The sequence below is a fragment of the Pagrus major genome, chromosome 9, assembly GCF_040436345.1.
Source record: "Pagrus major chromosome 9, Pma_NU_1.0".
Classification (NCBI taxonomy): Eukaryota; Metazoa; Chordata; class Actinopteri; order Spariformes; family Sparidae; genus Pagrus; species Pagrus major.
The window spans coordinates 34,392,720-34,417,123 of NC_133223.1; the positions used below are offsets into that span (position 1 = coordinate 34,392,720).

The window sequence follows — 24,404 nt, forward strand, 5'->3', positions numbered from 1 at the left end:
CAATTTTGTTTATTGCCTTGACACAGAATTCATATTCTACATCTGTCTTCAGCCCAGTGATTGTGAACTCCAAGCTCTTGGTAAGAGGAATAGCCTCAACCCATCTTGCTAGTTCTTCAGGTGATTCAGGCACCTCCTCTTCTTCCTCCTCCTCATAATATTCTTCCTCTTCCTCTTCTTCCTCAACCTCTGGCTGTGGTTTACGGATGTGCTCTCTGTATTCTACACTGTATCCAAGGATGGGGGCTCCACCATCATTTGTTGGAGGTTTCCAAACAATGGACACAGAGTCCTTGGTTGAACTGACAATCTTTGGCTTGGTTGGGCGAGAGGCAACAACCAAAGGATCCAGTGCTCTGAATGTTGCAGAATGTTCACTTGGAGGGCTCAAACCAGCGGCATTTTCAGCATAGACTCTGAAGTCATACTCACAACCCTTGCGCAGTTTGGTTGCTACTGCGGTACATTCAATGACTGGATCTCTGTTCACACGCACCCAGTGCATACCTGTCTTCTCACGGCGCTCAATCACATATCCAGTGACGGGGCTGCCTCCATCACTTGCTGGTTTGCACCAGGTAAGGGTCATTGAATCTCCAGTTATGGTAGTGACATCAACACCAGCTGGAGCAGTGGCAACTGTGTATGGATCTGTAATCTTTATAGCTTCAGTCTCCAGAGCCTCACCAGGTCCATGCTTGTTGACAGCTAAAACCCTGAAGATATATTCATTGCCCTTTAGCAATCCTGTGACTTTGAAGTATGTTTTTGTGATGTCTCCCTTCACCATTGTCCATGCCAAGCGACTGGTCTCACGCTTCTCAACAACGTAATGTGTGATGGCAGCACCGCCAGCCTCCTGAGGAGGACCCCATGACAGAGTGCACTCATCCGCTTTCAGACCTGTGATCTGCAGAGGTCCTGCTGAGGGTCCTGGTTTATCTAGAATCACACAGTTTATTGGCATGGTAACTGTTCCAGCAATATTCTGGAGAGTCAAGGCATACTGTCCAGAATCTCTTCTGATGCAATCCTTTACAATGACAGAAGTGCTGGTATCTGTCGAAGCAATCTGGATTCTGGCTCTCAGTTCAATTTCTTTGCCATCCTTGGTCCAGGAAATAACCGGGGCAGGACGTCCAGCAAGGTCAGCATTAATCTTCAGAGTTTCTCCTGCTTTCACAAACACTGTCTCTCTGAACTTGACATCCATCATGATGCGTGGTGGATCCACATCATCCTTGACAGTGATGGGGCCAGTGTTGTCAGATGGTATACTGAACAATCCAGCTGCATTCTTAGCAATGACACGGAAGTCATACTGGCTGTTCTCAGTAAGGCCTGTCACATCATAGTGGGTCTCAGGCACATTTGTGAAGTTGCACCTAGTCCAGCGTCCCTCAGGAAGGTCTCTGCTCTCAATGGTGTATCCAGAAACCTTGGCTCCACCATCATACTCTGGTTTATCCCAAGACAAGGAGACAGATGTTCTGGTAACAGCAGTGACCACAGGTGTGCCTGGAGGGTCACATGGATCTCTGGCTGCCACACCTTCACAGGCCTTGCTACATTTACCGATACCAGCAATATTTTCAGCATAGACACGATATTCATATATCATGCCCTCTTCAATTCCGTTAACTTTGTATTCTGTATCTTTGATCATTCCTCTGTTCATCTTCGTCCAAAGAATGCTAGTACGCTCCTTCCTCTCCAGATGGTAGCCCAAAACAGGACTTCCACCATCATTGACTGGCTCATTCCAAGTCACCAACATGTGAGACTTAGTGGCCAACTTCACTATGGGTGTAGAAGGAGGTCCAGGTTGTCTGAAGTTATACTGAGCAGTGATTCCAGGTGAATCCAGACTTGTACTCTTTCCATAACGGTTGACTGCATAGATGCGGAATTGGTACTCTGCTCCATGTGTTAGGCGGCCAGCCTTGAAAGCCGTTCTGGCAACATTACTTCCTACCATCTGCCATTCCTGTGTGTTTGTGTCTCTCTTCTCAACAATATAGTTACTGATGGAGCAGCCACCATCATAATCTGGTGGAGACCAGGACAGTGTGATGCTGTCTGAGGTCACAGCATCCACCTTGATACCTTTAGGTGGACCTGGTTTATCAAGGACAACAACTCCAATATCTGCTATGACAGTTCCTGCTGAGTTAGCCAGGGTGATCTCATACTTGCCAACATGTTCTCTGTTAGCCTCTTTGATGATAATTTTAGATGAGGTTGCAGTGTTTAAGATGGTCACTGATGAAGTCTGCTTCAAAGGAAGGCAATCCTTCTTCCAGGATACAACAGGCTTTGGCCTGCCTCTTACTGGAACCTCAAGAGTGAGGTCACCTCCAGCCTTCACGCTGTATGTGGTAAACAATAAGTTGGTAGATGGTTCAATTGCAACATCCTTTGCAACCACAGGCAAGCCAAGATCCTTTGGTTCACTCTTTCCTTTCTCATTAATTGCAACAACTCTGAATAAATAGGTTTCATTAGGAGTCAGATTAGGAATAGTTGCTTCAGGCACCTTAGCTGTACATGCTGTGCCCCATTTATCTCCACTTTTAGGCTTAAACTCTACATTGTAGCACATTACTTTGCTTCCACCATCATGAGCAGGTTTGTCCCATGTCAGTGACACACTGGTCTTTGTCAAGTCTACAAGTGTAACCTTGCTTGGAGGCAGAGGTACCTCAGACACTTTGACTTCTTTGGTTTCAACCATCTGTCCTTGCCCATATTCATTAACAGCACAGACTCTGAAGTAGAAAATACCACCCTCAGGCAGCTCTTCAATCTTGAATGAGTTGGCTGTGCAGTTGCTGGTGATGGTGGTATAGGCCTTCCTGACAGACTCTCTCTTATCTACAATGTAGTTTGTGATTTTAGAACCACCATCAGTGAGTGGAGTGTCCCAGGCAAGAGTCACTGAATCCTTCTTGAGCTCCTTCACAACAAAGTTTTGTGGTGCACTTGGTGTATCCAAAATTCTAACTACTACAGTAGCAGATTTTGTACCACTGGCATTCTCCAGTGTTAGTGAGTATTTGCCACTGTCAAAGCGGTTAACATTGTCAATGACAAGCATGGTGTATGAACTGGTGGTGTCAATTGCAGCATGTTCTGTGAGAGTACCCTCAACCTTCTCCCATTTCACAGCAGGTTCAGGTCTGCCTCTGATGGTGACAAATAGACGCAGAGTTCCACCAGCACGAACTGATACCACCTTTCTGAGATCAGCATCCAACTCCATCTCTGGTGCTTCGACCCTGTCAGAGGTAACCACAGTGCTGTGGACATTAGCAGCCTCCCCCACTCCCTCAGAGTTGATAGCACAGACACGGAACTGGTACTCTCCACCCTCCTTCAAGTCCTTGATAGTAAGTTTAGTGGCTTGAATGCCAGTGGGCGGAGTGCACATGGTCCATTCTTTTTCAACTGGTGTCTCTACTGCTGGCGCTACTTCTGCCTCCTCTGTCACTTCAGGCACTGGTGTATACTCTCTCATTTCAACAATGTAGCCCTTGATATAGGCACCACCATCGAAGGCGGGTTTGCCCCAGGACAGAGACACAGAAGACTTTGTGTAGTCTGTCACCTTAGGATGGTGTGGAGGTCCAGGTGGTGTTGTGGCATCACATGCTCTGTAGAATAGGGACAATTCACTGAGATCTCCCATTCCAGCCTCATTTTCAGCAGCAACACGGAACTCATAGAAGTGGTCTGTCATTAGACCTGTGACCTTGAAGTGTGTGTCAGTTAGCTTTTGTCTGTTGCATTTTGTCCACCTTACACTATCTTTGTCACGTTTTTCAAGGTGATAGCCTTCAATGTCAGCTCCACCAGTCTGTTCTGGAATGGTCCATGACAAAACCATAGAATCCTTTGTGATCTGACTTGCTTCTGGAGTTCCAGGGGCACTGGGTGGCTTGTAAGGATTGCGTGCAATGATGGGCTCACTCTCAAGGAACTCACCAACACCATATTTGTTGACTGCCCTGACTCTGAATATATATTCATTTGCAGGGAGCAAATTTTTTAGTTTATAGAACAGACCCTTGATATTTGGTGCAGCCACTGTCCAGGACAATCTGCTAGTCTCTCTCTTCTCTAGGATATAGTGAGTGATACTGGCCCCACCATCCAGAGTGGGCTCAGACCAGGCAAGGACGCATCTGTCAGACAAAATTCCTGTTATCTTCATGGGTCCAGTGGGTGGACCTGGCTTATCAAGGACTTTGACAGTGATAGGGAAGGTTTTAGTACCACCCAGATTTTTGAGAACGAGGTCATAGTGGCCACTGTCAAGCTTGGTAACATCCTTGATGGTAATGCCTGCACGTTTCTGTGTAGTTTTCACTTCAATGCGCAGGGCTTTGTCCATTCCTTTGCCCTCTTTTAGCCAGACAACATCAGGAATTGGTTTTCCATAGATGTCTGCATCAAGAAGCAAGGATTCTCCAGCATTGACAACAATGACATCCTTGTATTTGGGATCCATTGAAGCTCTTGGTGGTTCAATTTCATCGGTAGCAGTAATGGGTCCAGAGCTGTCGGATGGTTCACTGAACACTCCGGCTGCATTTCTCGCAATAACTCTGAATTCATATTGCTCATTCTCTGTCAGACCAGTGACGATATACTCAGTGTCAATTATATTAGTAAAGTTAGCTCTTACCCAACGCTTTTCATCAGAGGAAAGATCTTTCCTTTCCACAATATAACCATTCACTTTGCTACCACCATCATACTGAGGCTTGGTCCACTGAATCTTGATGAGGTTCTTAGAAATCAAAACAGCTTCAGGAGCACCAGGAGGGTCACATGGATCACGAGCAACAAAGGACTCAGATGTTTTACTGCATCTGCCAATGCCAACAATATTTTCAGCATAGACTCTGAATTCATATCCAATACCCTCCTCAAGATTGCAGATCTTGAACTGAGTATCAGTGATGAGAGTCTTGTTCAGTTTGTTCCACATGATGCTGCTTCTCTCTTTGCTTTCCAGATGGTAACCAATAACTGTGCTTCCACCATCATTCACTGGCTCATTCCATTCAATGATCATCATTTCCTTTGTCGCAGATTTGACATATGGAGTTCCTGGTGGCCCTGGTGGTTTGTATGGATATTGCACAACAATGGACTTGGAGTCCAGAGAAGCACCCTTTCCATACCTGTTTTCAGCCATGATTCTAAACTGGTATTCAGCCCCAGTCTTCAGCTTGATGACCTTGAAAGCTGTTCTAGCAAGCTGTGTGGTGACTGACTGCCATGTTGTGGTGGTGGTGTCTCTCTTCTCCACTATATAGTTCTTTACCTGGCATCCACCCATGTACTCTGGGGGCTCCCAGGAGAGATGTACAAATGTGTTACTCACTTCAACAACCTTGAGTGGACCTTTTGGTGGACCTGGCTTGTCAAGGATAATGACACTCACATCATCAGTGATTGTGCCGGCAGTATTGGTTGCTGTTATACTATATTTGCCGAAATCGTCCTTGTTCGCCTCACTAATTTGAATTCCAGTTGTTGTTGGAGTGTTAACCACATTGACTCTAGATGTCACCCTCAAAGGCTGACCATCCTTGGTCCAGGCTACTTTAGGTTTGGGCCTGCCCAGCACAGGGAACTCCAACTTGAGATCTTTACCAGCTAATACACTGTATGTGTTAAATTGCATCTTAATGCATGGCTCCATGGTCATGTCACTGGCAACAACAGGTGCAGCAAGTGCTCTTGGCTCACTCTTTCCCTTCTCATTATAAGCAATGATACGGAATAGGTATTCTGTTCCAGCTGTGAGGCCTGTGACAGTGCCCTCACATGTCTTAGTATTTGTTGCAACTCCCCACTTATCTGTACCCTTAGGCTGCATCTCAATTAGGTAGCCACCAATTCTACTGCCTCCATCATGCTCAGGTTTGTCCCAGGCCAATGAGGCACTGTTCTTGGTGACATCAGTAAGGGAGACCTTTCCAACAGGCAGTGGTACCTCAGAGGCCTTGGAAGCTGTCTTTGTTTCAACAGCCTGGCCAATTCCATAATCATTTTCAGCCATGACTCTGAAGTAGTACATAGCACCTTCAGTCAGGTTCTCAACTTTGAAAGTCGTCTTCGTGCATTTTGTGGAAACATTTGCAAAAGCCTTTCTGGTTGATTCACGTTTGTCAATGACATAGTTCTTGATTTTGGAACCTCCATCAATTAATGGGGCATCCCATACAAGAGTGATGGAGTCCTTTTTGATTTCTTTTACCACGAGGTTTTGTGGGGCCCCTGGTGTATCCAAGACTTTAACAGCAACAAACTCAGACACAGAGCCACTGCTGTTTGTCAGGCTCAGGGTGTATTTTCCTGAGTCACTCCTGTCACATGAGTCAATAGACAGCTGAGTGAAGTTGAGAGCTTTCTCAACCACCACCTTTTCAGTCAGGACTCCCTCATCCTTAGTCCACTTGATCTCAGGTGTTGGCCGGCCCTTGAATGGAATATGGATTCTAACAGATCCACCAGCTTTCACAATGATGCCCTTCCTCAGCTCAGAGTCCAGACGGATCTCTGGAGGGTCTACCCTTTCCTCTGGCTTAGCTGTTCCAGAGAGAGCTGCTGGTTCACCAACCCCCAGTTTATTTAGGGCACACACCTGAATCTTGTACTCCTGACCCTCAGACAGTTTTGTTATTTCATATTTGTTGACACGCAGGCCAGTGGGGGGAGTAACCATGGTCCATTCCGCCTCCTCAGCCTTGCAGACTTCAACAATGTATCCTTGAATAGCACTTCCACCATCAGACAGAGGCTTACCCCATGACACTGTAATTGAACTCTTTGTTGAGTCAATCACATTCACATATGCTGGTGCACCAGGTTTGTACTTAGGATCACTGGCCTTGAAGTATGAACTTGGCAGGCTTGGCTCTCCCACTCCCACTACATTCTCAGCAGCTACTCTGAATTCATATTCATGGCCGGTGGTTAGGCCTGTAACTCTAAAGGAGAGGTCAGTGACCTTCTGTCTGTTGCATCTGGTCCATTTAATTCCATTTCTGTCCTTCTTTTCAATAAGGTAATTGGTAATCTCACTGCCACCTTCACTCTCAGGGGCTGACCATGTAATCGTCATGCCATCACGGGCAATGTTGGATACATCCTCAATGTGAGGTGGACCAGGAGGAACAAATGGAGTCTTCATGATCACTCCGCCAGACTCTAGTGGTTCACTGACACCATAACTGTTCACTGCCATGACACGGAACATATACTCATTGCCTTCCAGTAATTTGGTGACTTTGTAGCATGTAGTGTCACAGCTGTTAGACACAACAGTCCAAGCTAGACGGCTGGTCTCTCTTCTCTCGATGACATAGTGTTTAATAGGACTACCTCCATCATGCAGAGGGGCACGCCATACCAGTGTGCATCTATCTTCAGCTACTCCAGCAATGTGGAGGGGTCCTTCACATGGGCTGGGCCTATCCAGTACCACAACCTTGAATGGAACAGTTTCACTGCCAGCCTCATTTGTCAGCTGGAGTGTGTATATTCCACCATCAATTCTTACTGAGTCCTTAATGACAATCATTGCATGGTTTTCTGTGTTTTTGATCTCTAGTCTGAGTGTATTCTCAATTGGTTTCTCATCCCTAAACCACTTGATAGTGGGCAGTGGCTTGCCATGGACATCGGCATCTAGCTTGAAGGTCTCTCCAGCACTGACAATGATGGTCTTGGTGAATGCAGGGTCAATGGAAAATTTGGGTGCCTCCATGTTATCACTTGCAGTGATTGGTCCACTGTTGTAGGATGGTTTGCTGATGGTCCCAACAGCATTTTTAGCAATGACTCTAAAGTCATACTGCGCATTTTCAGTAAGACCAGTGACAGTGAACTGGGTTTCAATCACATTAGTGAAGTTTGCCCTCACCCACCTGCCTTCTGGCAGATCACGCTTCTCCACAGTATAGCCAGTTATATTACTACCACCATCATACTCTGGTTTAGTCCACTGAATAACAATGGTATCTTTGGTCACATGGATGGCCTCTGGTGTGCCAGGAGGATCACAGGGGTCACGGGCAACACAGCCCTCTGAGACTTTACTGCATCTGCCAATGCCGACAATATTTTCGGCATAAACCCTGTATTCATACTCGATACCCTCATCCAAGGGGTGACTCTTGAAAGTAGTCTCATGAATAAGTGACTTGTTTATTTTGACCCAGAGAATACTATTCCTCTCCTTCCTTTCAAGATGATAGCCAAGAACAGCACTGCCTCCATCTGAGACAGGCTCATGCCACTCAACAATCTGGTGGTCTCGTGAGAGAGAGGAGATGAAAGGAGTGCCTGGTGGGCCTGGCACTCTGTATGGGTACTGAGCGACCACAGCAGATGAATCAAGACCATGACTCTTGCCATAGCGGTTCTGAGCAATGATCTTGAACTGGTACTCTGCGCCAGTCTTCAGTCTAGGCACTTTGATGGTGGTTCTAGCACAATTGATGCTGACATTTTCCCATGTTGTTGAAGTAGTATCTCTCTTCTGTACAATATAGTTTGAAATCTGGCAGCCACCATAGTGTTTTGGTGGGTCCCATGAAATAGTGACACTTTGTGTTGTGATTTCATCAAATCTCACAGGGCCAGATGGGGGGCCAGGTTTGTCAAGAATAATGATTTCAACAGATGTGTCCTTCTTTCCAGCTGAGTTAGCAACATGTATACTGTACATGCCACCATCATCACCTGCTGCCTCCTTAATGCTCAATGTTGTATGTGTTGGTGTGTTGTGGATGTTAACTCTGGTAGTGAACTTCAAAGGAGCTCCATCTTTAGTCCATGATACTGTTGGTTTAGGACGTCCATAGATGGGAATGTCAACATTCAGGTCTTTACCCACATGGACACTGTAGTTGCTGAATGCTGGTCTAACATCGGGCTCAAAGACTAAGTTCTTGGTCATCACTGGACCAGCAAGGACTTTGGGGTCACTCTTTCCCTTATCATTGATTGCTGTAACTCTGAACAGATACTCCTCTCCTGGGTTCAGATTGGAAACAGTAGCCTCCATCGTCTTAAATGTGTTAACACCATTCCACTTATCCTGGCCCTTCAGCTGCACCTCAAGCAGGTACTGAATGACTCTGCTACCTCCATCATACTCAGGCTTCTCCCAGGCCAAGGAGATGCTTGTTTTAGTTTGGTCTGTAACACTCAAGTTCTTTGGAGACTGGGGCACCTCTGAGACCTTAAGAGGGTCAACAGTTGCTGCAGGCAGGCCAACACCATGTCCATTCTCAGCAAGCACTCGGAAGTAGTAACTGCAACCCTCCTGGAGTGGCTCAATCTTCCATGAAAGAGCATGACAATTTGTTACCACAGCTGCGTATGTTTTGCGTGTGCTTTCTCTCTTCTCAACAATGTAGTTTTTGATCTTGGACCCTCCATCCAACAGAGGTGGTTCCCATGCCAGTGTAACTGACTGGTTTGTTATTTCCTTCACTTTCAGATTAACAGGAGCACTAGGTGTGTCTAGAACACGGACAACAACAAATGCTGATTTGGTTCCACTAGAGTTCTCTGCAGTGAGTGTGTATTTTCCACTGTCATTTCTGTCCATCTTGTCAATTACAAGGGATGTGTAACTACTGGTCACCTCGATCTGAGCAGTCTCTCTAAGTGCAGCTTCATCTTTATCCCACTTGATGGTAGGACTGGGCCTTCCTTTGATCGGAATAAACAGTCTAAGTGATGCTCCAGCTTTTATATTCACAATCTTTCTCAGTTCTGCATCAATGTCGAGGTCTGGCTCTTCTGCCTTGTCCTGGGCAACAACAGCGCCAGAAACATCAGCATGCTCCCCAACTCCAATTTTGTTGACAGCACACACTCTAAACTTGTATGCCTGGTTTTCCTTCAGGTTTGGAACTTCAAACTTGGTCTTTTTGATCCCTGATGGTGGTGTGCACATTATCCATTCCTCAGCAGGTGCATCTGTGGCAGCTGCTTCAGTTGGGGCTTCGGCAGGGGCCTCAGCTGGCACTGTGGTGGTGCAGTGCTCAACAATGTATCCCTGAATCTCACAGCCTCCATCACAGGCGGGCTTGCCCCATGACAAGAATACTGATGTTTTAGTTGTGTCAGTGACTCTTGGATTGTGTGGTGGACCAGGCCTGAAGATGGGATCGAGCGCTTTGTAGAGGACAGTTGGGTGGCTTGGTTCACCAACACCAACAGCATTCTCAGCAGCAACTCTAAATTCATAGTTATGGCTTTCCAGAAGGGCAGTGACCTTGAAAGTCACATCAGTGACTGTTTGCCTATTGCATCTGATCCATCTTACACCTTCCTTGTCATGTTTCTCAATTATGTAGCCAGTGATAGGACTGCCTCCATCTTCAGAAGGAGCTTCCCAGGTGAGCACCATTGAATCCTTTTTAATATGTGAAACTTCCAAGCTCTTGGGTGATCCAGGGGTCACATATGGATCTTTAATTGTGACTGCTGCAGACTCAATTGCTGCACCCCCTCCAAAGTTGTTGACAGCATGGACTCTAAAGATGTACTCATTTCCTTCCAGGAGCTTAGTAACCTTCAAACAAGTGTTTGTCACTTTCGGGTCAACAACAGTCCAAACTAGTCTGCCTGTTTCTCTCCTCTCTACAACGTAGTGAGAGATCTTGCTGCCACCATCTTGTAGTGGTGGTTTCCATGCAAGGCAGCATTGTTCTTTGGTTATTCCTGTAAAAACAAGAGGTCCCTGTGGTTCTCCAGGTTTATCGAGAACAACCACATTGATCTGTACAGCCTTTTCTCCTCCTGGATTTCTTAACAGCAGAGTGTATTGGCCACCATCCGATAGTTTTGCCTCCTTAACAGATATGTAAGCTTTGGTGGGTGTGTTCTTAATCTCTCTATGAATAGTATTGCCCAGTTCCTGCTCTCCCTTCATCCAGTGGATAGAGGGCAACGGTTTTCCATGAACATCTCCATCAATCTTGAAGTTGTCTCCAGCATTAACTACAACAGTTTGTGTGTACTCTGGGTCAATGCTGATGCGTGGTGGTTCAATCTCATCCATTGCAGTGATAGGACCAGTGCTGTAAGAGGGGAGACTGAAAACACCAGCAGCATTTCTGGCAATGACACGGAACTCATACTGATTGTCCTGCGCAAGTCCAGTTGCAACATATTCTGTCTCAATGATGTTAGTGAAGTTGGCCTTCAGCCAACGACCTTCAGGAAGCTCCTTCTTTTCCACAATGTAGCCTGTAACCTTTGCACCACCATCGTACTCAGGCTTGGTCCAAACAATGGTCACAGAATCCTTGGTGATCTTTGTTGCTTCTGGGGTGCCAGGGGGATCACAAGGATCTCTAGCAACATGTCCCTCAGATACTTTGCTCGCTTTGCCTATTCCGACAATGTTTTCAGCATAGACTCTGTATTCATACTCCATTCCTGGTTCCAGAGCACTGGTCTTGAAGGTTTGGTCAGTAATAAGAGACTTGTTAAGTTTTACCCACAGGATGCTGTTTCTCTCTTTTCGTTCAAGATGATAGCCCAAGACGGTGCTTCCACCATCATTTACTGGTTCATTCCAGGCAATCACCATGCTGTCCTTGGTGCAGGCTGCAATGGATGGTGTTCCTGGAGGTCCTGGGAGTTTGTATGGGTATTGAGCCACAATACACTCTGATAAAAGAGCTGGACCTTTTCCATATCTGTTTTCTGCTGTGATTCTAAACTGATACTCTGAGCCAGTCTTCAACCTGCCTGCCTTGATTTTGGTTCTGGCAAGGTTATGAGATACAACCATCCAGTTAGTTGTGGATGTGTCTCTCTTTTCCACGATGTAGTGCTTGATGGTGCACCCACCATTATACTCTGGTGGGTTCCAGGAGATGGTCACGCTCTCAGAAGTGACCTCCTCCACCTTGACTGGACCACCAGGCTGACCAGGTTTGTCAAGAACAACGATGCTAATGTCTGCTGCTGTCTCTCCTGCTGTGTTGCTAAGAGTTATATGGTAATGTCCAACATCATCTTTAGTTGCCTCTTTTATGTTGAGGTTCAGCATTGTCTCTGTTGCACCAAAGTTCACTCTGGTAGTTCTCTTCAGAGGTTGAGCATCTTTTACCCAGGAGACAGCTGCTTTGGGACGTGCAACATATGGAACATCCACTGTCAGGTCTTCTCCTGCCAACACACTGAATGTGTTGAACAACATTTTGGCAACAGGTGCAATCACAAGATCCTTTACAATCACAGGCACACCGATTTGACGTGGGTCACTTGCGCCCTTCTCATTTTTTGCGGATACACGGAACATGTATTCTTCACCTGCATTGAGTCCTTTAATAGTGGCTTCAGTTTCCTTTACAATAACAGACTGGGACCACTTATCAACACCCTTAGGCTGGATCTCAACAACATAACAGCCCACTCTGCTGCCACCATCATGCTCTGGCTTCTCCCAGGTGAGGGTGACACTGTTCTTGGTAACATCCTTAAGAGTGATTTTGCCAGGTGGCTGTGGCTTCTCAGACACTTTGACAGATTCGCCGGTCTCAATGGGCAGACCGATGCCATATTCATTCTCAGCCAAAACTCTGAAGTAATAGTTGCATCCTTCCAGGAGCTGGTCGACTGTGAAGGTGGTGTGATGGCAGTTGGCACTGACTGTAGCATATGCTTTTCTTGTGGACTCACGTTTTTCAACAATATAGTTCTTAATCTTAACTCCTCCATCATTCATCGGTGGTTCCCATGTCAGAGTGACAGCTTCCTTTGTTACACTTATTATCTTCAGATTCAGTGGGGCACTTGGTGTATCAAGCACTCTGACTTGGACTGTAACTGTCTTGGAGCCAGAGCTGTTTTCAATTGTAAGATTATACTTTCCACTGTCAAATCTGTTGACATTTTCAATTACAAGTGATGTGTATGATGTTGTGCTGTCAATGGTTGCCCTCTCAATAGGCTCACCATCTCCTTTGGTCCATTTAGCCTGAGGAGCTGGTCTGCCTCTGATAGGCACAAACAGCCTGAGAGAGCAGCAAGCTCTAAGACTAATAACCTTGCGGAGCTCAGCATCCAAATCCATCTCAGGTGGGAGGAGCCTGTCCTCTGCCTTGGGATTTCCAGGTACCAATGCTGTCTCTCCAACTCCTTCACTGTTGACAGCAGACATGCTAATCTTGTATTCCTGGTTCTCCTTCAAGTTAACAATGGTGAATGAAGTGGCAAGGAGTCCTTCTTTGGGTGTCACAATGGTCCATTCCTCCTCTTCCTCCTTTTCGGATGGGATGCAGGTCTCAACAATGTAGCCAGTGATGTCAGAGCCACCATCATATACAGGTTTGTTCCAGGCGACAGTAATTGAGGACTTGGTTGTGTCCAAGATTCTGGGGTTGCATGGAGCCCCAGGCTTGTACAGTGCATCAGTGGCTTTGTAGAATGGACTTGGGGCACTTGGTGCACTCACTCCAGCAGCATTCTCAGCAGTTATTCTGAATTCATATTCATGTCCAACAACAAGGCCTGTTACTTTGAATTGGAGATCTTTGACCTTCCTCTTGTTGCATTTGACCCAACGGAGGCCAATTCTGTCTTTCCTTTCAATATTGTAGTTGGTGATGGGAGTTCCACCATCACTCTTAGGTGCTTGCCACATAATAACCATTGAATCTTTAGTGATAGCTGTCACCTCAGGATTCTCTGGAGGATCTGGAACCACATATGGGTTGTCTGCAATAGTGGCATCAGATTCAAGAGATTCGCCGAGTCCATATTTGTTTACTGCCATAACTCTAAAGATGTATTCATTTCCTTTGAGCAGTTTGGTCACCTTGTATTGTGTAACTTGAAGGTCTGAAACCACATTGGTCCAAACCAGTCTGCTTGACTCGCGCTTCTCAATCACGTACCCTTCAATCTTGGCACCACCATCATCAGCAGGTGGAGCCCAGGTAAGTACACAGTTGTCAGCTGTGACATTAGACACTTTAAGAGGTCCTACTGGTGGTCCAGGTCTGTCAAGCACTTTAACCTTAAAGATGTGCTTAGCAAATCCACCAACATTAGTTGCAGTCAAAACAAATTCTCCTCCATCTGATCTGATAGAATCCTTGTTGGTCAGAGTGGTAGTCAGTTCTGTGAATCTGACCTCCAGTTTCATTGTGTTCTCAACCTCCTTTCCACCCTTGGTCCAAATCATAGATGGGGTGGGTTGACCAGCAATATCAGCATCAAGTTTGAAGGACTCTCCTGCTTTCAGTAGTACAACATCCTTAAAGATGGCATCAACCATAATGCGTGGCTCAATAATGTCATCTTTGCAGATAATTGGGTCTGAGGGCTCAGAGGGCACACTCACTGCACCCGCAGAGTTTCTGGCTATGACACGGAACTCATATGAGGTATCTTGAGTCAGTCCACTGACAGTGAATGTCGTCTCAATGATGTTGGTGAAGTTGGCTCTGATCCAGCGGCCAGCAGGCAGTTCTCTCTTCTCCACTGTATAGCCAGTGATTTTGAAGCCACCATCGTACTCAGGCTTTGTCCACTGAATAGTGATGACATTCTTGTTGACAAATATTGGCACAGGCTGACCTGGTGGGTCTACAGGGTCCAAGGCTAGTATTGCTTCGGAGGCCTTGCTGGGTTTACCAACTCCAGCCATGTTTTCAGCCGAGACACGGAACTCATAGGCAACTCCATCTTCTAGACCACTGGATTTAAATATGTTTCCTTTCACAAGACTCTTGCTGATTTTGTACCACATGATGCTGCTTCTTTCTTTCCTCTCAACATGATAACCAATTACTTCATTTCCACCATCAGACACAGGCTCATTCCAGCCAATTGTTATTGAGTCCTTGGTAAATGCAGCGACACCAGGAGTTCCAGGGGGTCCAGGGACTTTGAATGGATAGGCAGCCACTACTGACTCTGATGTGATTGGTGGTCCAACACCATATCGGTTCTTAGCCTTTACTCTGAACTGGTACTCAGATCCAGTGTTTAATCGAATGGCTTTGAACATGGTACGTATAATAGTTGAAGACAGCTCTGTCCATGTTTGGGAAGTAGTGTCTCTTATCTCAACCACATAATTGTTGATTGGAACACCTCCATCATTCTCAGGAGTGTCCCATGCAAAGATGCAATAGGTTCGAGATATCTCCACAATCTTAACTGGTCCCTTGGGTGGCCCAGGTACATCATGTACTTTGACAATGATGTTGTCTGTCACAGAACCAACAATGTTCTTCGCTGTCATGGTGTATACACCACTGTCGGCTCTGTTACATTCACTGATGCTGAGGGTAACAGTAGCAGCAGCAGTTTCTACATTAGTTCTCTGTGTGAGCTTCAGGGCTGTGCCATCCTTCTGCCACGAGACAGTTGGTCTAGGACGTCCCATCACTGGGATTTCAACCTTGATGTCATCTCCTGCTTTGGCAATAACAGTCTTCTGGCATACACCACGGAGGTCAAACTCAGGCAGGGAAGTAGAATCCTTTACAGCAATGGGTTTGCTGTCACGTGGAGCACTTCTACCAGAGTGGTTGACAGCCATTACACGGAAAATGTACTCCTCATTTTCATTCAGATTCTTCACTGTGAAATCCATGGTCTTGACTGTTGTTACATGTGCCCACTGATCAGTTCCCTTCTTCTGGGCTTCAAGGACATATCCCGTAATTCTGCTACCACCATCGTGTTTGGGCTTAGTCCAAGCCAGGCTCACAGAGTTCTTGGTGATATCAGTAGGAATAATACTCTCTGGAGGAGTTGGTGCTTGGGACGCACGAATAGGATCAGCAGTTTCAACTGCCTCGCCGATGCCATACTCATTCTCTGCACACACTCTGAAGTAGTACTCACAGCCCTCACCCAGCTCATCAATCTTGACTGATGTGGTTGGGCATTTTGTGATAGCGGTAGCAAAAGCTTTGCGCGTTGATTCTCTCTTCTCAATGATGTAGTTTGTGATCTTTGCTCCACCATCGATGAGAGGCATCTCCCACTGAAGAGTAATGCTTTCCTTGTCAATCTTGACTGGTTTTAGGTTAAGTGGAGGTCCAGGTGAATCCAGAACTCTAACATGTATATCAGCAGTCTTCTTTCCAGTTGAATTTTCAAGGCTAAGTTCATATTTGCCGGCATCAATCCTTGAACTCTCCGGAATGATCAGCATTGTAAATGACTCAGTGCTGTCAATGACTGCACGTGGGACAGGACCACCCTCTTTTGTCCAGGTGACTGTAGGTGCAGGGCGTCCCTTGATTGGCACAAAGAGGCGAATAGAGCAGCCAGCTCTGACAACAAGTGTTCTTCTAAGCTCAACATCCAGCTCCAACTCAGGTTCAGTTGCTCGCTCAACAATCTCAACCAGTTCCTGAGTTTCAGCTGGTTCACCTGCCCCCTTAGCATTTACAGCACTAATTCTGAAATGATATTTTGCACCAGTTTCCAGATTGGGCACAACAAACTCTGTGATCCTAAGTGGATATGAAGGGGTGTCCTTCAACCATTCCTCTGTTCCTTCTTTCTTGTGCTCAATCACATATCCAGTAACTTCAAGTCCACCATTATCAAGAGGTTTTCCCCAGTTTAGAGTGGCAGTGGTCTTGGTTGTGTCTGTGACTCTTGGATTAACTGGAGGTCCAGGCACATCTGCCAGAAATAAAATATATGGTTAATGTCTTTTAAAACTTCATATAACATTCCATATAAACTGGTGATTTCATTGAAGTATCTTAACGCAAGAAATACTTTAGTGCTTCTTTTTACTTACAGGCAACAACTACTGTTCTGACAGGCATAGATGGTTCACTTGGTTCTCCAAAGCCGGCTTTATTCTCAGCAAGAACACGGAACTCATACTCGATGCCCTCTGTGAGACCGGTAACTTCATAGCTGAGCTCAGCAATGGTTTTCTTAGATGCCCTGAACCATCTCATACCCTTTCTCTCCTTCTTCTCAACACAGTAACCTATGATGTCACTTCCTCCATCCTCAGCTGGCCTCCTCCAGGTCACAGTGGCTGAATGTCCATCGACTTTCTCAACCTCTGGTTTAGATGGTGGACCAGGAGGACCTACATGAATAGACAGAAGAAACACTATCATAAATCGGTATATATTTTTCTTCCACAAACATTTTATCTTTACAAAATATGCACAAATGTAGGATGTAAGATGCAATAAAGAACATAAACTAAATGCACATACCAAATCTATCAACCATCTTGACTGCCTCAGAGTGAGATGGCTCACTGGCACCATACTGGTTAACAGCAGAGACTCTGAAGAAGTACTCATTGCCCTGGATGAGCTTGTGGGCTACATAGTGGCAGTCGATGACCTTCTCTTCCAGGATAGTCCAAAGCAGGCGGCTAGTCTCTCTCTTCTCAAGGGTATAATACTTGATAGGAGAGCCTCCGTCCTCAGTAGGAGCTGTCCAGGTAAGAGTGACCTTTTCAGAGGAGACACCACTGCATTCAATGGGTCCAGGAACACCAGGAACATCCAAAACTGTGACCTTGACAGTTTCCTCCTTTACACCGAAGGGGTTGCTTGCAGTGATGACATATTCCCCAGTGTCTTTCCTGCCGGCATACTTGATGGACAGAGTGGAGGAAGTTGCAGTGGTCTCGATTTGAACAATATCGGAGGGTTTAAAGTACTTTCCTCCCTTTGACCAACATGAGGTAGGTGCAGGCTTGCCTAAAATGCTTGTGGCAGTGATGACAATAGTATCCCCTGCTCGGACGGTCAGACCCTCCTTCACCTGGGCGTCAATAATAATGGTTGGTGCAGCTGTTGGGTAAAACAGGGAAAACTTAATTTTTCATGCAAAAGATAATCATCAAACATATACAGAGTCACAAATTAATCATGTTACTGGAGGTTTATATCTCACCATATTCATCTCTGCAGAGAATGGTATCTGTCTGCTCAGAGGGTGGACTTAGAGCGCCGGCAGCATTCTTTGCCCTGATTCTGAATTCATATTTGCAGCCCTCCTGCAGATCGGTTACAGTGAATGCAGGCTCTACAACATTCACATTGTTGGCCTTCACCCAGATCTTAGAAGGCAAGTCACGCTTCTCAACGATGTAGCCAGTCAGCCTGTGGCCACCATCAAACTGTGGCTCTGTCCACTGGAGGGTCACAGTGCTTCTGGTTAAGCTGATCACATCAGGTTTACCAGGAGCATCTAATGATAATGATATAAAAAAATATATAAATGGATTGCCACAAATATTACAGAATTTTTTATACTCATTGCAACTCTCCCTTTTTACACTTACCAATAGGATCCAGGGCCACTTGTGGATCGGTGGGAGCGCTCGGTCTGCCGATGCCAGCCAGATTGATTGCCATGACTCTGAACTCGTACTCCAGACCTTCAGTCAGCCCAGATACCTTGTGTTCCTTCATCCTCAAGGCAGCTGGACTCGCCCTCTTCCACAACATACTGTTCCTCTCCTTGAACTCAACATGGTATCCTGAAAGTAGCACCAAATGGGGAAAAAACATAACCACATTAAACTTACATAACACATGCACATCTTACAGATATCAACTAGTGTGATAAGAAGAAAATAAAAAATGTGTTATGTAATGTAAGACAAAATAACATAGATGACAGTATGTAGGTCAGGTGTTCTATCTAACTGCACCTGTAATGGGAGATCCTCCAGTCTTCCTGGGGTCAGACCAGGCCAGGTAAGCAGAGTCATGGCGCATGCTCATGATCTCAGGTGGAGGAGGAGCATCAGGGACATCTGTACAAAAAGAGTGATTTAGTCCACTGAGGGGAAGCTCCATTTTTAAGTTACACACCTAACATTCACCCTTTAAAATATGAGTTATAGTTACTCACTGAATGGATGTTTAGCAACAACAGGCTCAGACTTGAGTCCTTCTCCAATGCCGTACTTGTTCTCAGCACAGACCCTGAAGATGTACTCTGTGCCCTCATGGAGACCAGTTACCCTCATGGTGTTGGTATCCACAGCTGAGGACACAGTCACCCACATGTTGGTGATGGAGTCCCTCTTTTCCAGGATGTAGTTTGTGATCTCTGAACCGCCGTCATCTTTAGGAGCGCCCCACTTCAGTGTAGCACCATCGGCAGTAACATCTTTGAACTTAACAGGTCCACCTGGGATGCCAGGTTTACCCACCACCCTGAAAATAGACATGGGGATCTAAATCTTTTTTTCCCTTTTTTATCTTTGTTACTTGTTTAAATATAGCAAGTAATGAATGGATATGACATAAATTAGCATACCTAGATCCAGTGTTAGGAAAAAAAATTCTGCATGTTATATTACATTATCCAACATTGAAGGCCCTGGTACAATTCATACCTGATGAAAATGGTGGACTCTTTGCTTCCAGCGCTGTTCCTCAGGGTGATGGTGTATTTGGAAGCATCACTCCTCTGGCAGTCCCTGATCAGGAGGGTGGTATTGACTGAAGAGGACTCTGCACACACTCGGCCAGTGTCTGTCAAGTCCTCATCCTCTCCCTTCTTCCAGGTGACCTTGGGCGTAGGTTTGCCGATGATTGGGATCTTTAGACGGACGGTGCTGCCCTCCTTGGCAATGTAGCACATGTTGGGCAGCTCCCTCAAGTCACAGCTAGGAAGAACTGCAGAGGGAAGGAATATGTTTTTTTAAACTCTACTTTCAGCACTTTACACACTTTTACTTTTGTCAGTAAGTTTCATAAATATGGACAGTCACTTACTGATCTGGTCCTTGGCCACCACCATCAGCTCCTTGGCAGCGCTCTCTCCTGTGTCATTCACAGCCTTGACTCTGTAGGTGTATTCTCTGCCTTCCACCAGGTCCTTGGCACTGTACTGCATGTTTTTGGACCTCATTAGCTCCTTGTACTTGTCATCACCATTGAGAACCTCCAGAACATAGCAGATGATGCGGCTGCCACCATCAGTAAGGGGTTTCTTCCAGCTTAGAGTGCAAGAGTCCTTGGTAACCAGGAGGGTCTTGAAGTCCATAACAGGCCCAGGCTCCTCTGTAAAAGTTAAAATGAGTGCAGTGAGTAATGATATTTGCAAGAACAAAAAACAAAAGGTCAAAATCTGTTATCCAACCCACCAGTAGCTCTGACTGAATCGGCTGTCTCGCAACACTCTCCAGCACCAAGCTTGTTAACTGCTGACACTCTGAAGCAGTAGGACCTTCCGGCATCCAGGTCTTCCACCTTGAATGCTGTCTTGGTGCAGTTGTTGGAGACAATGGACCAGGCCTTCCTCTCAGTGTCACGTTTCTCAACAATGTAGTGGGTGACCTCATGCCCACCGTCAATCATAGGAGCGTCCCAGTAGATTGAAGAGCTGTCTTTGGTTGTTTCCTTCACCACCAGGTTGACTGGTGGTCCAGGAGTATCTGGAGAGACAACAACACTTATAATGGTGTCTCTTTAAAGATAGACCTAAACCCAAAATGTTTAGAACATACTCCTGTTTCTAATGATTCCAACTAAGGAAGCTGGTCTCAGTCAGTCTCTACACAGTAGAATCAATACAATGCAAGATTAGTGCATTTTCTTAGTGAATAAATAACTACAGTTGTTCACTCACCAATAACTTTGACTACAATGGTGTACATCTTCATGCCAGCAGTGCTATCCAGGCTCAGGATGTATTTGCCAGCATCATATCTGTTGACATTCTCCACCTTTACCAGGGTGTCGGTACTGGTGGATTTGATGATGATGCCCTGGCGGCCCTTGATGTTGGTGTTCATCTTAGCCCAGGTGACCTTGGGAATGGGACGGCCCTTGATTGTGGCCTGCAGCTTCATGGTGGCACCAGCTTGCAGCTCCAGGACCTCCTTAAGCTCAGCACTCAGCTCTGCCTCGGGAGCAACTGCATGAACGCACAGGTGACAGTTTTATGAGTAAGAAAAATATTGCTAATTTTGTGTTCTCTTATGAAACTAATATAAAGACATGTTTCTCTAAGAAATATAGTAAGTAAATAGTTATTAAGCTGTCAGCCAGTCTAGGTTGAAAAACATAATAAAAAAAAAATAAATAAAAGAAAACAGTGAGTGAGGCTAAAACAGCATCGGCCAGCTTTAATGATTCTTTTCATTTTCATCCAGTCTTAGTCATAATTCAGCTAACTATAAATAAGCTGCACTTTTCCAGGTTTGAGGCAGTTTTAAAGAACTGCAAAATTTTGTATTTCTTGTATACCATGTTATGTCAATTATACTTTGTTGTACATACACTGACTGCAATCAGGTCATATCAAAATCATACTTACCAATTATGTTTTTGGCCACATATGTGCCAGGTACTTCAGCTGGCTCGCCGAAGCCAACTTTGTTGACAGCAGTGATGCGGCAATGGTACTCTGCCTTATCGATGAGGTTCTGGATGACGTAGTTGGTCTCCTGCAGGTTCCTGGGGACATTGCAGCGGATCCAGTCTGTGGTGCCGGTCCTCTTGCACTCCACCAAGTAACCAATGATAGGGCTTCCACCATCATTGGCAGGAGCAGTCCAGGTAAGACTGATGGTGCTGTAGGTGGTGTCTGTCACACTTGGGTTCACGACAGGGCTAGGAGGAGCTGCGGAACAGCAAATTGACCCAGGTGAAATTACATACAAAGTCTTTGATCTCCAAGTAACAGGTCACATATTATCTCATTAAGACTGAACTCTACGAAGAGGTCATAGGACTCACTGAGGGGATTCTTTGCGGTGGTGCCAGCAGAGGGTTCGCTGGGTTTGCCAAGCCCTGCCATGTTGAGGGCAATGACTCTGAACTCATACTCAGCTCCCTCTGTGAGGCCTGTAATCTCCAGGGTCCTGTCTGTCATGGGCTTCCTGTTCGCCTTGGTCCAGTTCAGCTCCTTGGTCTCTTTCTTTTCCAGCATGTAGCCCAGGATGGTGGACTTTCCATCATCTGCAGGCTCCTTCCAGCTCACAGTCATATGATCCTTGGTCACGTTAGTAATCAATGGGGCCTCACAAGGGCCAGGTACAGCTGGACATAAAAAAAAGATTTCAAGTTTGAAATAAGGAACAAAATGTTGACACATTGTGATAAGAATCTTCAGATAAGTAAAGAATATGCAATTAGACAGTGAGCAGATTCAAGTTTTAGACCAAGTTTAAACTGTAGTACGTATATCTAAAGTTTGCTACGGCCACTGATATTTTGATTGTGAATAAATTCAGAAGATATGCTGGTGATGACTCACTGAATGGGTTCTTGGCAATGACAGGGCTGGTGATGTGTGGGTCTCCAACTCCCCACATGTTTTCAGCACGAATTCGGAACTGGTACTCATGACCCTCAATCAGTTTCTCCACGTTGAACTCAAGGACACTGCCCTTGATCTTAGCGCAGACCTGGGCCCAGTTGGCTCTGCTGGTTTCACGCTTGTCCACAATGTAGTTGCTGATGGCTGCGCCACCGTCCTTCAGAGGAGGCTCCCAGGACATTTTGATGCTCGTGGCACACACCTCTAAGTATTTGGCACTGGCAGGAGCACCAGGCACATCTGAAGAGACATAAAATAATGGAATATCAGCCAATTAAGCACCACATGTTGAATGGTGGACCTGCGTGCATATCAATCAGAATTTAATGTGATTATGGCTTCTAGACTATGTAAAACCCCTAACTTTTATCCTGTTACAGTTTCTAACACACAACCCGTAATAAAGGATGAAAGTTCTCACCCAGGATGTTGACCTGGACTTCAGCAGTCTTTGAGCCGCTGGCGTTCTCGGCTGTGATGGTGTAGGTTCCTGTGTGCTCCTTAGTAACTGAGGTCATCTCCAGCTGGTAGTGATTCCTCTGCTGGGTGATGACCTGGCCCTCACCTGACTTTAGGATTTCATCGCCTCTCCTCCAGGTCACTCTGGGCATAGGCTTACCAAACACTTCAGCCTCCAGGAGGATTGTGGATCGGGCCTTCACCTTCAAACCCTTCTGCATCCTGGCGTTTAGCTCCACCCTTGGAGGAACTTTGTCAAGATGAGATAAAGTAGTGTTACGACTATCAGTGAGAGACAAAGTCACAATCTTACAATAGCCAAACTGAAAATGTAATAATGTTATTATGGTGACGGGGGTCATAACAATGTTAAAGCAGAATATCTCACCATTCTCAGCACAGACCAGGATAGGGTCAGTGGGCTCAGAGGGTTTGCTCATGTTGACAGCAGTTTTGGCTATGACTCTGAACTGGTACTGCAGATCTCTCTCCAGGCCTGTCACTGTATACTCCTCCCTTGGGACGTTCTGGCTGCTGGTGTTGCAGCGTATCCAAACATCTCCTGGCACCCGCATGGCCTCAACATAGTAGCCAATGATCTTGCTGCCACCGTCATTCTTGGGGCGAGTCCAAACAAGAGTGACAGAGTTCTTGGTCATATCCAGGACCTCAGGTTTACCTGGAGTGTCTGTGACACAAAGAGACAAATGAACAAAGGTAAGGAAACAAGATTAAATTAATAAACCTTGTGGCGTAGGTGTTGTTGTCTGGGTGGAAAACCTACCAATAGGTGTCCTGGCAGTGACAAAATCAGTCTTTATGCTTGGTTTGCCCTGGCCAGCACGGTTGATGGCGGACACTCTGAAAGTGTATTCCAGGCCCTCAATGAGGCCGGCACAGGGATATTCAGTAGTGCGGACGACAGTGTCATTTGCCTTCACCCACAGCAGGCTGTTCCTCTCCTTACGCTCTATATAGTAACCTGTGATGGGACTGCCACCATCACTCTCGGGCTTATCCCAGGCCACAAACATGCAGTCTTTGTTTGTCTTGTTGATGCGGCAGTTGAGAGGCTCACCAGGAACATCTGATGACAAAAAACAAATGAATTTGGTCTGTGTTGATAAAACATGCCAAGTTAAGACGCATGCTTGCATCTAAAGCTATTAAAGGACTGTACTGAGGATGTATTTCAGTTTATCTTACCGAAGGGGAACTTGGCGACCATCCTCTCCGACTGAATGGGGTCTGACACACCAAAGCGATTCTCTGCACGGATACGGAACACATACTCCTTTCCGGGGATGAGCTTCCCAAGTCTGCAACCCGTCTTCCCACAGGAAGAGAGAGCTGTCACCCAGTCGCCTCTACTCACATCGCATTTTTCCACCACATAGTTGGTGATATTGCTGCCTCCGTCCTCCAGTGGTTTATTCCAGGACAGGGAGCAGGCGTCAGAGTCAATGTCACTGATCACCACAGGGCCCTCTGGGGGACCTGGGATGTCTGAAACACACAGAATAGTCAGCTTTAAACAAGAAAAAATCTCCATAACGACAAGTTAGTTAAAATCCTACAACAATTCTTTTATTTCTTGAAATAATCTTATT

At 45.9% G+C, this 24,404-nt stretch overlaps 1 protein-coding gene across 1 annotated transcript in view; it reads right to left on the reverse strand.

The window, feature by feature from the left end:
- The window catches only part of ttn.1 (titin, tandem duplicate 1), a 177,799-nt gene that overhangs the window by 26,681 nt on the left and 126,714 nt on the right, over nucleotides 1–24,404 (reverse strand). The window contains exons 141-158 of the mRNA XM_073473207.1: nucleotides 24,001–24,300; nucleotides 23,579–23,881; nucleotides 23,183–23,482; nucleotides 22,757–23,044; nucleotides 22,273–22,575; nucleotides 21,753–22,055; nucleotides 21,331–21,636; nucleotides 20,641–20,928; nucleotides 20,156–20,446; nucleotides 19,785–20,072; nucleotides 19,403–19,685; nucleotides 18,913–19,220; nucleotides 18,710–18,814; nucleotides 18,338–18,535; nucleotides 17,947–18,243; nucleotides 17,256–17,843; nucleotides 16,859–17,122; nucleotides 188–16,698 (exon numbers count right to left, since the gene is read on the reverse strand). Of these exons, the coding sequence (XP_073329308.1) occupies nucleotides 188–16,698; nucleotides 16,859–17,122; nucleotides 17,256–17,843; nucleotides 17,947–18,243; nucleotides 18,338–18,535; nucleotides 18,710–18,814; nucleotides 18,913–19,220; nucleotides 19,403–19,685; nucleotides 19,785–20,072; nucleotides 20,156–20,446; nucleotides 20,641–20,928; nucleotides 21,331–21,636; nucleotides 21,753–22,055; nucleotides 22,273–22,575; nucleotides 22,757–23,044; nucleotides 23,183–23,482; nucleotides 23,579–23,881; nucleotides 24,001–24,300 (21,524 nt within the window). The remainder of the gene's footprint in view (nucleotides 1–187; nucleotides 16,699–16,858; nucleotides 17,123–17,255; nucleotides 17,844–17,946; nucleotides 18,244–18,337; nucleotides 18,536–18,709; nucleotides 18,815–18,912; nucleotides 19,221–19,402; nucleotides 19,686–19,784; nucleotides 20,073–20,155; nucleotides 20,447–20,640; nucleotides 20,929–21,330; nucleotides 21,637–21,752; nucleotides 22,056–22,272; nucleotides 22,576–22,756; nucleotides 23,045–23,182; nucleotides 23,483–23,578; nucleotides 23,882–24,000; nucleotides 24,301–24,404) is intronic.